General features: G+C 36.8%; 2 protein-coding genes across 5 annotated transcripts in view; one reads left to right on the forward strand and one right to left on the reverse strand.

Annotated features, from left to right (window-relative positions):
• The window catches only part of ASB3 (ankyrin repeat and SOCS box containing 3), a 109,771-nt gene that overhangs the window by 83,966 nt on the left and 13,262 nt on the right, over positions 1-12,543 (reverse strand). Inside the window, exon 1 of one of the 3 annotated variants that reach the window (XM_032352108.1) lies at positions 1,168-1,432. The exons of 1 other annotated variant lie outside the window; for it this stretch is intronic. The gene's annotated coding sequence lies outside the window, so the exon portion shown is untranslated. Of the gene's footprint in view, positions 1-1,167; positions 1,433-12,543 lie in introns of those variants that run through there. One more of the 3 variants, XM_032352109.1, reaches the window with a different exon arrangement.
• CHAC2 (ChaC cation transport regulator homolog 2) lies at positions 1,780-12,012 on the forward strand. Of its 2 annotated transcripts, XM_032352111.1 has the most exons (3): positions 1,780-2,052; positions 8,527-8,562; positions 10,276-12,012. In XM_032352111.1, exons 1-3 carry the CDS (start codon positions 1,918-1,920, stop codon positions 10,657-10,659), a joined length of 555 nt encoding a protein of 184 aa, XP_032208002.1. In that variant the 5' UTR covers positions 1,780-1,917; the 3' UTR covers positions 10,660-12,012. The 2 variants fall into 2 exon arrangements, with proteins under 2 accessions (XP_032208002.1, XP_032208003.1); XM_032352112.1 differs by lacking the exon at positions 8,527-8,562.

The following is a 12,543-nucleotide window of genomic DNA, read 5'->3' on the forward strand; positions in this document are numbered from 1 at the left end:
AGCGTTCGAGGAAAAACAAGTATGAATCCCTTTCCAAATTTACTGGCTTTTCTCACAGTTACGAATAATGTTAACGGATCTAGATTAACAGGCAATAACCTGAAAAAAAATAAAATCAGAACTGGGTAATATCTTTGAACCTCTTAAGGGAAGGAGAAGCCAAAAGAAATGTACTATCACAGCATAATCACTCCCCTCAACCCTTAATTACAACTAGTTAATACACATAAACTGTATACAAGATGTCTTTCTAATAAAAGCCTTTACATGCTCTTGACTGAATGAGTACAAGGTCAAACAACCAAATGTGATGTATAAACCTTAAATGGATCCTGGATGGTGAAAGCAGTATCAGAGTATCAGCTACAAAAAGCAATTGTGAGACAATTAAGGAAATCTGAATATGTAATATATATTTGGTGATGCAGTTTTGTTAATTTTCTTAGATGTGATAATGGCATTGTGGTTATTAAGAGAAAGTCCTTATTCTTTATGTATTTAGCAGTGAAAAGTAACACATGCAACTTACTTCAAATGTTTTAAATTAAAAAGTATATATAGAGAAAAAAATAAGCTGGCAAAATGTCAGTTATTGGATCCAAGTGGAGAGTATATGAGTGATGACTATACTTTTTAAAAATTGTTTCCGTATATTTGAAATCTTTCAAAAAAGTTCAGAGTTGGTAGAAACCAAACATTCCAGGCGATGTGAAACTTAAAGTTGGGTAATAAATGAAAGGACCTGGTGATTCTTAAGCTAAGTTTGTTTTGTTTCGTTTCGTTTTTGTAGCAGTTTCCTGCTGATTTCTTAAGAGTTCAAATAATACTCTTCGAATCTGGGTGTTCTAAAATTCTTTCATGTAGCTAAAGACTGTGAAATAGAAATAAATCCTCAAGAGAGAACAAGGATTTGCTAAAGCTTCTCTTTTTACACTCGGAAACACAGCCGTGTTGGTCCAAGTGAGTTCCCTAAAAAAATATTTTGGAGCAGTAGTTCTAACCAGCAGATCTTAACATTTTTTAGAGTCTTGACCTGTTGGAGAAACTCATGAAAGCTATAAAGCTACTCCCCCAGAAGAATGCACACAGACCTCAAATTCTGTATTCAATTTTAAGTTCCACATATCCCTTCTAAAGCCTGTGCATGAGGCAAGAACCTTTGCTTACCCTTTTCTGAGTGAGCAGCTGAGAATACTGAAGATGAATAAGGTCGTTTTGCGCGTAAAATTTAAATGAGTTGAAACGATAGCTCTTTCACAGTCGTAAAAGTTCTGTGATAAACTTTCTGCTTTATGTAAAAGGAAGACAGGCAGAAGTTTTTTGGTTTCGTTTTGTTTCCGTTTTTTAAGTATAAAGCCAAATACGCCATTCACACCTCGCGCTCCTCTGGCTGCTGTTAAATTGGCAGAAACCCAGTTTTCAAAGAACAAAATGTCTTCCTACGTGCCAAACGCGGTGCCCCTATATCTCTTGCCGGTATCTAGACTGTATCGGCAGCAACTACAGGCGAGGCGCTTCTCCTTGTACCCGCTCAAAAGCGCACAATTCCAACCGCAAGTCACAAATCCCAGGAAAGGATTGTGGGTATTGTAGTCCTCTGCAGAGACGCACTAGAAGGTTAGGGTGAGTTGCAGAGACTACGAAAGAATCCTTTGCTAAACATACGGAAAGGCGTTCCTACTTGATACCCTACCTAAGCAACGAAATAAAATAACGCTGACCGAGTCGGAAGACGATCCTCGAACTACGTGTCCCAGTGTGCTTTGCGCCCCCCCCCCAGCAGACAGTGCAGCTACTGCGCCTGCGGCCGCCCAGCCGGTTACTAGCGTCGGTGAAGCTGCAGTCCCGGCTGGTGCCTGCACGGTAGAGACCACAGCTGAGGATCGACCGCTACCGCAGCGGAGGAGCAAGGGAAGGATGTGGGTTTTTGGTTATGGGTCCCTGATCTGGAAGGTGGACTTCCCTTATCAGGACAAGATGGTCGGATACATCACGGGCTACAACAGGCGCTTCTGGCAGGGAAGCACCGACCATCGCGGGGTCCCCGGCAAGGTGAGGCGCCAACCAGTACCCCCACCCTTACTGCCCTCGCAGCGCCGCTCCCCAACTCCTGGCCCAGCTTTGCTGGAGCAACACCCCAACGCTTCTGAGGGCTGAGCAAGTGGGTTAGGAATAAAGCTGTTATATCGGTCCCGTCTTCCTCGACCACTTGCCCCCTACCTCTCTCCCAAACCAAGGGCATTCCTTCCGAAATCACTTGAGATGCGGGTGGACAGTTTCTTGAGGAAGCAGGAAACGTGGGCACAAGCACACAAGCTCGCACAAGGCTGACGTGCTGGGAGAGGACCCCATCTCTTGGCAACTTATGCCAAAAAAAAAAAAAAAAAAAACAAAACAAACAGGCGGGAAGATCAATCTTCGTGGCACCACGGTGTTGAAATACCAAAATCAACTCGCACATTCAACTTTTTAAAGTTAAATTTGTTGGCATTTCTGCATTCTGGCAGACTTTCATTGGTTTTAGTTTAAACAAGCGTGTTATTTCTGAGGGTTCTTTGTATCTTTCCAAAGGTTTTATTTTATGACACCTAAGGGCACAGAACTAGTTTCCAAAAATATCTGCGGTTACTAAGGAGCTAACCTTGATCACTTACTTTGGTTGTCGGGTACCAGCAAAGTTAAATGAGTTCCTGGTTTGTAATTTGAGTAACACAGTACCCATTACTATATCCAAAATTATTTTAATGTTTCTCCATGTTTCTCTTTTGAAAATTGAATGTAAAATATAAGTTCTTTGATCCATTTTTTGGTCATACAAAGACATTCATCCCAAAATATGTCTACGAAGGAGTAGCAGTGAGCTGCTTCTGCAAATCAGACTTGAATTGGCTGCAAAACAACCAATCCACAAGGAAAACTAAGTTTTGGGTAACAATTTGGATACCATAAATACGTGTTTTAGTTAATCTCCTAACTTTTGGGAGGGTACAAAATTGTTTACTGTTTATATGTTCTCTAAAGTTTATATGTTCTCTAAAGTTATACGTTTATATATAACTCTGAGAGTTATATAAGCTTGATTACTGTTTTTTAAAAAGAAATTAATATTGGCCCCAAAACACAATCTGGCTTTAAGGTAGGCAGATAACTTGAAAACACTGGACTAACTTAAGGCAAATGCATATTGGTAAGACAACAGAAACTTAATGGCAAAAATTTCTTCAAGAATGTTATAAAACGGGGAGAGCATGCACGTCTAGATTTCGTAATTGTAAACTTGAGCCCCACATTGGGTGTAGAGATTACTTAAAAAATAAAATCGTTCTTAAAAAAAGAGAATGTTATAGAACAATATTTAAGACTTTAAAGAGTTAAGTAAAGTGAAACTTGTTAATAAAAGTTTAAGTAAAGTAAAATGCCTTTTGAGTTGTCAGATATGAACACTTAAAACTTCTATTCTGAAGAGAAAAGCCTTAACCCAGCCTCCAAATTTTAAATGTTTACAAATATGCTTTTTTGTTTTGTTTTGTTTTGTTTTGAGACAGAGAATGAGCCATCTGTGCACAAATGTGGGGGGGGTGGGTAAAGGGAGAGAGAGAACCTTGTGCATGCAGGCTATATGTCCAGAGGCTACATGTCCAGCACAGAGCCCGATGAGGGGCTTGATCTCACCACCCTGAGATGACGACCTGAGCCAAAATCAAGAATCCTATGCTTAATCGACTGAGCCACACTAGAGCCCCAGAAAGTCTTAATAGCATATTTTACTATTGTAGGGGTTTTTTTTTAGATTTTTATTTATTTATTTATTTGAGAGATAGAGTGAGTGAGAGCATGAACAGGGGTCAGAGGGAAAGGGAGAAGCAGACTCCATGTGGGGCTTGATTCCAAGACCCTGGGATCAGGACCTGAGCAGAAGGCAGATGCTGAGCCACCCAGGTGCCCTACTACTCTAGTTTCAATCCAATTGTATGATGCATTTGTTATATAGCACATGGAGGAATAGAACAATAAGAAGTTGTCAAGTCCATGCAACAGCTCATGATTCTTTAAAAGAATAAAGGAGGTATAAAAGCCAGTATTTTTTTTTAACTTATATTTACTAAAATATAGGGCAGGTAAGTTAGGGGACAGGGAGACTGCAATGGACTGCAATGGCTAATAGTTATACATCTACTTTTTTTTTTTTTTTTAATTTGACAGACAGAGATCACAAATAGGCAGAGAGGCAGGCAGAGACAGAGAGGAGGAAGCAGGCTCCCTGCTGAGCAGAGAGCCCGATGTGGGACTCGATCCCAGGACCCTGGGATCATGACCTGAGCTGAAGACAGAGGCTTTAACCCACTGAGCCACCCAGGTACCCCTATACATCTACTTTTATTTAAAGGATCCAACATAGCAAATTAAAGGAAAGTCTAAGTTACGGACATTTTCTAAGTATACTGTTCTGTTAAAAAAAAAATAATAAAGCTGAAAAGAACATTATTATTTTACTTAACATTTTTTATTACAGTGGATCACCAGCTTTATATAAATCTTAACTGTTAAACAAGAATACAAAAGGCTACAGAGATACCCAGAAAATTAGAAGAATAACATGGATGTTTTATAGGACTATGTTTCTTACAGCAACATATGCTCCTAGTAAGTCATCAGTACACATGAAATGTGATATTATTAAACAAATGTTAGGCTCATTTCCACACACTGCAATGTGACATTTGTGGGAAAAATACCAAACCTACTTGGTTTATTCAATCATACTTTCTTTTTAGCATATTAAACTTTAATTTCTTCCTAAGTTTTATTAAGCATCTCATTTATATATAACAAAACTCATAGCATCTCACCAAATTAAGGATTTATTTAAATGTGAACATTTTTTCACAACTGAGAGAATACATTTCAATTTCAAAAAGAGGAAGCATTTTAACACAAAAGATAATCATTAACATTTACTAAATCTCTGTTCTAGGTCTAGATCAGAAAAATAACTCATTATTCAAAGCACCCATAATGCCCCATATTTCATGATAACTTCTAATCCTATTCAGCTTCAAAAACCCCTTCTTTAGTTTCAATCCCCCCAAAAAGCGTTCATGTGATTTACAAATGGACACTGTTTCTCAATAACATATTTATTTTAGGGACAAAAAGTTTAAGTTTTAGAAAATATTTCCAAGGGGTGCCTGAGTGACGCAGTCGGTTGAGTATCCAACTCTTGATTTCAGCTCAGGTCATTCTTCAGGGTGGTGAGATCAGCGCAGCCAGCTCCCTGCTCGGTGGGGAGTCTGCTTGAGATGCTCTCCCTCCCCCTCTGCCCCTCCCCCCACTCGCATGCTCTCTCTAAATCACTCTCTTTTTTTGTGAATATTTTATTTATTTATTTGACAGAGAGAGAGATCACAAGTAGGCAGAGAGGCAGGCAGGGAGATGGGGAAGCAGGCTCCCTGCTGAGCAGAGAGCTGGATGTGGGGCTCAATCCCAGGAGCCTGAGATAATGACCTCAGCCAAAGGCAGAGGCTTACCCACTGAGCCACCCATGTGCCCCAATAAATCAATCTTTAAAAAAGAAAATATTTCAAAAAAAAAAAAAAGAAAAGAAAATATTTCCAAGTAAATTTATCAGTAGTGCCAAAAGTCCATGTCTGTATCATATATAAGCAATCACAGGGAGTCCATTTATTTCCCCTTAAAATGATTCCTTGTTTTCTGTTTCAAATATGCCACCACCTAAAGTCCAGGACTTTTCTACCACCCCTCCCTCTTTCAACAGTTACTACTGAGTGCGTACATATACAAGTAGGAGACACCTGTGCAAAAAACAATACCTGACAAGTGCCACAGGGAAGTGATGTATAAAAGGAGAAATCACTTTAGGAGATTTCTGCTACAGAGTTTCCTGGGGAGTCAGCCAAGCCTTTATGGATGGAATAGCAGGAGGATATTCCAGAGATATAAAAGGAAGAGCATTCCACACTGAGTACTGGTATATACAAAGATATGAATGTTTGTAAAAGTTACAAATAAGTCAGTACAGCTTGAGAGGGAAAGTGGTAAGAAATGAGGTGTGTTGTTAAGTTATGCTGAGGAATTTTTATTTTATCCTGTAGAATATTATAACCCTGAAAAATTCAAAGCACAGGAGTGAGTGGCCCAATTTCTGCACCAGAAAGTTATTCCAGGGTCAAGAAGAGAACAAACTAGAGGTAAACAAAATACAGGCAGGCAGTGAGGTCCCTAAAGAAGCCACTGAAGAATGCAGAGGAACCAGATACAGAAGAATCAAAAGATAGAGCTACTAAGAATTGATGACTGGGCTGGATATAAGGGAGACAAGGAAAACGGGAATACAGAACTTACCACCTGGACCTCTAACATTTCTTACTCAAGAGTCTACTTCCATCCCACTCTAACTTGCATACTATACACTTTACCACTCAGATCTTTCCCAAACATTTCTTTTATCATACCAAGTCATCCACTCCTCAAGTGCTACAGTAGCTCCTAAATTCCTATTTCTCCCAGATGTCATTGGCTTCTTATTTTCCATTGTCCCCTAACTTCACCTCTATTCCTTGGCTTTTCAAATCTGACTATCCTGTTTCTCCAGTTATCTTGGGATCATCTTCTCTATGTGTTGGGGTCATCTGCTAAAGTCAGACACTTAACCTGTATAGTCAGTCTTGCCTTTAGGTCCGCACTTGAGACCACACTTACTAATTATGCCCTTTCACCAGAATTTTGTCTTACTTTCTGACCATCCAAGACTCAGAATTCTTACTGCATTCATATTATACATCTTAGCCCTTAAGTGTTCTCTATTTCACGTGTTAAGTTCATGTTCCAGAATTACAGTATAAGCTCTTGAAAGCAAGAATCAAGGTTTTGTTTTCTCTACAACATAGCTAGGGATTCAGCAAATAGCTGCTAATTCACTTTGAAGTCGAAAGTAATATGGTAACACCTACATCAATATATGTGTCCTCATTGTAGTGTTTTCTTAAACAGAAAACAAGTCAAATCTAAATGCCCAATAACACAAAAATATTTAAATTATAGCTCACTGATAATACAGTATTATGCAATTATTAAAGTGTACGAGAAGACTAAAAAGAAAATATAATTAAATAAGAAATATAATCCAAAATCCTATGTTTTCCATGATTACAAATTATCTATACAAATAGACAAAGACTAAGGAAACAGTAATGAAGATGACACAAATATCTGATTATAGAGAGTGTGTACCAGAACAGTGGGCAAACAAATGTTAAAACAAAAATGTTAAAATGCTTACAATTCAGCATTCTCAACTAATAACGCTAACATGTCAACAGATACATAGCCTTTGGCACTAGGTAGGAAGTATATTTCAAAAAAAAAAGCATATTCTCAGAGAGCTCCAGACCGACAGGATTAGCAATTCTGGGACTGTAGACTTAGCAATATGTTAATCAACCTCCAGGTAATTTTGATCTACAATGAAGTTTGAGAACTACTTCCCTATTAGAGGAAAGCACTCTGGAAGAGCATATTTGTTCCCTAATAAAACTATAGGATTCTGGGTGCCTGGGTGGCTCCATTGTTAAGCGTCTGTCTTTAGCTGAGTTCATGATCCCAGGGCCCTGGGATGGAGCCCTGCATAAGGAGCCCTGCATAGGGCTCCCTGCTCAGCCAGAGGCCTGCTTCTCCCTCTCCCAGTCCCCCTGCTTGTGTTCCCTCTCTCTCTGTGTCTCTCCCTGTCAAATAAATAAAATCTTAAAAAAAAACAAAACTATAAGAATCTGACCAGTAGGGGCGCCTGGGTGGCTCAGTGGGTTAAAGCCTCTGCCTTCAGCTCAGGTCATGATCCCAGGGTCCTGGGATTGAGCCCCACATTGGGCTCTCTGCTCTGCAGGGAGCACGCTTTCTCCTCTCTCTCTGCCTGCCTCTCTGCCTACTTGTGATCTCTGTCTGTCAAATAAATAAATAAAATCTTTAAAAAAAAAAAAAAAAAAGGAATCTGACCAGAATTTTTATTTATAATTGGTTCTTCCCTTACCTTTATTTTAAATGAGACTTAGTCACAGGTGTGTATTTTAATATATCAATTTTTTTTATTTTTTTTTAAAGATTTTATTTATTTATTTGACAGATCACAAGTAGACAGAGAGGTGGGGGTGGGGTAGAAGCAGGCTCCCCGCTGAGTAGAGAGCCCAATGTGGGGCTCGATCCCTGGGACCATGACCTGAGCCAAAGGCAGAAGTTTAACCCAGTGAGCCACCCAGGCATCCCTAATATATCAATTTCAAATGAACATAATATACACAAATTGAAGGGAATCCTTTAGAAAACATAAGGTATATTATTTTCTTAGTTAAGCCACTTGAACATTATCATAAAAAATAAGTGCTAAGAAAGTGTTTAGTATGAACAAATGAAATTAAAATATTCCATGTCAACAATAAATTGCTAATGCTTGGTTAGTTGAAAAATTGATTCAGAAAAAAAAATTTTTTTTTTTTTTACTTTTTTTTAAAACAGCCTGGAAGAGTTGTGACTCTTGTTGAAGATCCTGGGGTATGGTATAATTATTCTTTTTTGTATAGTCTTTAATCATATAAAATGTTGAGATGTTTCTCAGTTTAAAATAATCAGTGAAATTTTATTAACAACCATCACAGACAGTTTGAACACTAGGTCTAGAATTCCTCTCTGTATTTGTTGTGTTTCTTTTCAACTGTTGGGAAAAGTTGGAATGCAGACTTCAAGTAGACAACAAAATAAAACCAAATGGCATATAGTCTCATTTTCTTTTCTTTTTTTTTTTAATTTTCTTGTTCAGTTTATTGATTAAGAATTGATGGAGCCAGCCCTCAGACAGCCAGACTGCTACTAAAATTCAAATGGAACCCTTAAAACTCGTCACATTTGCTAGGAGTCTACTATTCTCAGCAAAAATCCCAGTCAGGAATTACCACTTTCTTTATGGCCTAATTTTACTAATAGCAAATAGGTTTTTAAAGAGATCTAGAGCACTAGAAAACATAATTAGCTGATAGTTCTCTGTTTCTTAAATATTTTCAATCATTTCATAGATGTCTAGATACAGACTTTTATATTTTGAAGTTAAGAATTTAACTTTGGAAAGAACTTTGATGTACAAAAAATAAGCAACTATTCAACAGCTGATGAATAAGTGAAATAGTGAAATGAAATGCTTTCATAATTTGCATTAAGAAAAGTATATATAAAAATGGCTTCAGGGTGCCTGGCTACGCCCATTGGTACAGCATTTGACTCTTGATCTCAAGGTCCTGAGTTCGAGCCCCATACCGGGAATAGAGCCTACTTAATTAAAAAAAAAAAAATGCTTCGAACTGGTAACTGTTACTCTTAATGAAAATTAACATACAGCACTTCGTTTCTATAGAATGTTAAATTAACTCAAGAAGATACTTAGCAACCTAAAGTTTGGTTTTTAAAGTTAATAGTTAAAGATTGTGAATAAACTAGAAAATCTATACTATGAACTGTAAATCCTGCTTATAGCACAGATATTGTATTAACACACACAAACAAAATCTTTGCAGCCAAAATACATTATTTTTACCAATACTGTATGGACAAACTAAACAATGAAGGAAATTAGCATTTTAAAAATCTTCATTTGGAATAATTTCCTTGTATGCTAGGTTATTTATCATTGTTTAAGTTTTAAAAATTGTGTCTTTTAACTAGTGGAACTGAAATTAAAAATACCAGGTCTTCACTTGGTCATTAAAAATAGAGTTCTCAGGTTTTAAATCCATAAACATTTCACTAATTGTATAGGGCAGTAGTTTCCAAACTGCTTCATGGAGTGTTGTAGCCACTCTGAAGCCTACCATCAGTGGATATAATGCTGGGTGCTGGCTGAGAGGGCTTTGATACCCCAACCTGCTTCAGCTAGAGCTCAGCATCACTTTTTTTTTTTTTTTTAATGTAATAGGTGTTCCCTTGTTTGCAGAAAGGATTCTGAAAGAAAGTAATCAACTACTTAAGGCCATAGCAAATTCATTTTATTTGTTCATTTTTTCATTGCAGAAACTTTCAAATATCCTTTGTAAATTACTCCATCCAGAATACTAAATGGCCTCCTCTTTTGTTGAGCTTGTACCTCTAGGTGCACTTTAAGTAATGCAAAACTACATTGACTTCTAAGAATATATAAGACACTTTCTGAGAGCACAATGTATCTTCAGCTAAGTTAGCCCTATAAATACTAAATATTATATTTTCATTTCTCAACAGGGCTGTGTTTGGGGTGTTGCTTATAGACTGCCAGTAGGAAAGGAAGAAGAAGTAAAAGCATACCTTGACTTCAGAGAGAAAGGAGGCTACAGGACCACAACAGTCATTTTTTATCCAAAAGATCCCACAACAAAACCATTCACTGTGTTGCTGTATATTGGAACATGTGATAATCCCAATTATCTTGGTCCTGCACCGCTAGAAGACATTGCTGAACAAATTTTTAATGCAGCTGGTCCAAGTGGAAGAAATACAGAATATCTTTTTGAACTTGCAAATTCAATTAGGAACCTTGTGCCAGAAGATGCAGATGAGCATCTTTTCTCCTTGGAAAAATTAGTAAAGGAACGTTTAGAAGGAGAACAGAACCTCAATTGCTTATAAAGACCTAATCAATCACTGACTTTTCCAAACAAGCAGAGCTTTTAGTCTTCAGAGAAAAGCTATAGCTTCACGTACACTGGCAATATGATTTGGAAACCTGTTTACTTGAAGGTCTTATTTAATTTTAATGTTGTAGTCAAGATATGATCAAAATGTGTAGTTTAATTTCATATATCCGGAAACACATAAATATTTAAAATACTGGGATATAGTTAAAGAAACAATTCAAGTTATAATAATAATATAATGGTTTCCTACGTACATATTGAACACTTGCTCATAAGAAGTGAGTTCTTTAGAAAAATACAGTGAAGGACTCAGTTCAGAGCTTATTTTTATCACAGTAAAAAATAATTCTGTTGTTTACTATCACAATACTATTTTGAAGTTGTGGAGAATTAAACCAAAGTCCAGTAAATATAATAAGGTAATACCTTCAATATATTCCTATACAATAATTGTGTAACCATGGTTTAAAATACACAAGCTTAAAATAATGTGTAATTAGAAATATATGGTAATTAAACAAGATTTCAGCCTTCATTGTGAATCTCCTTGTTCAGGTATTAAAAAAAGACCCTTTCCAATGTAAGTCAAAAAAGACTGGCATTTTTAATATAAAAATTTCCTTGGAATTCTAATGTACTCTACCTCTCCTTTTTTTTAATAAATGCATTTTACTACATGGGAAAAAATTCATTCAGCTAAAAAGGCACAAATTACATTATACAAATTGTGTCCATTAATAATGCAGCATGTCATTCAGTCACTGTATGAGTCTTATACTGAAACTTTAAAAAAAAAGAGATGACAATTCTGGTATTATAAATTAATAGAAACATAGATATGCTCAAAGTCTGGTGTTTGAAATGACCTTTAGAATTGTAGTTTTTTAAAGAAGTGGCATTACCTGATCATTTGCTATAGTTTTTTTTTCCTTCTGTCTTGTCAGCAAAACAAAGATATCCACTTACGAGTGCTGCTGATGCTACTCAAATAGGAAAGTTACATGTGCATTATTAACTCATGTAAAATTGATCTTGATTCTAATCAAGATAATTTCTGATTATAGTTCCTTCTTCTTCAATAAGACAGTCTCTAAAATCTTTTAACATAAAAAGAATTTCAGTATCACATTAAATTTATTATGAAACTTAATAAAAACATTTCAAATCCCAGCACAACTAATAAAACAGAAAATTTTCACATTAAACAAAGTTGTCCTACACAGTAGGAAAAGTAGTCCTTTCCATGTTTTTCTTATTTATGAACACCTAACTTGGTAATTTACTCAGCTACGTACCTATTTTTTTTTTAAAGATTTTATTTATTTGTCAGAGAGACAAATTGCTCCCTGCCAAGTAAGGAGCCTGATGCGGATGCAGGACTCAATCCCAAGACCCCAGGATCATGACCCCAGCTGATGGCAGTGGCCCAACCCACTGAGCTACCCAGGCGTCCCTACCTATTTTAAATAATTTCCCAACATTTTCAGTATTAGTTTTCTAGAAGGCATTTCACTTGTCCTATAAAACAAGAAAAGGAGCTAGCATTCATTAATGAGTATCTCATAACAATATGCTAGGCATTTTACATATGGAAGCATTTTCTGGGTAACTCCCTGAGCTTGTTTCCATACTACCTTGCACACACATATGTTAAGTAGCAGAAATCCAGGTCTTTCTCACTCTAAAACACAAGATCTTTCTACAATATATTTTAAAACCCACCTGAACTTCACCACCTTCACTATCCACCATCTTTTTTTTTTCAGGAGGTAAACAAAATTAACTTTTGCATAAGGAAATAGTATGTAGCTTGTTACATAAAGATGTTAGAGTTCATTTTGATAGATGTATATTGATTCCCACAAATATAATGAGC

This window comes from Mustela erminea, chromosome 7 (assembly GCF_009829155.1).
Source record: "Mustela erminea isolate mMusErm1 chromosome 7, mMusErm1.Pri, whole genome shotgun sequence".
Lineage (NCBI taxonomy): Eukaryota > Metazoa > Chordata > Mammalia > Carnivora > Mustelidae > Mustela > Mustela erminea.

Excerpts from the sequence above, each read along its gene's own strand:
- CHAC2 (XM_032352111.1), top strand. The coding sequence starts at position 1,918 with ATGTGGGTTTTTGGTTATGGGTCCCTGATCTGGAAGGTGGACTTCCCT. Across the intron at positions 2,053-8,526 it reads ATCGCGGGGTCCCCGGCAAG|CCTGGAAGAGTTGTGACTCT; the intron begins GTGAGGCGCCAA and ends TTTTTAAAACAG. Across the intron at positions 8,563-10,275 it reads CTCTTGTTGAAGATCCTGGG|GGCTGTGTTTGGGGTGTTGC; the intron begins GTATGGTATAAT and ends ATTTCTCAACAG.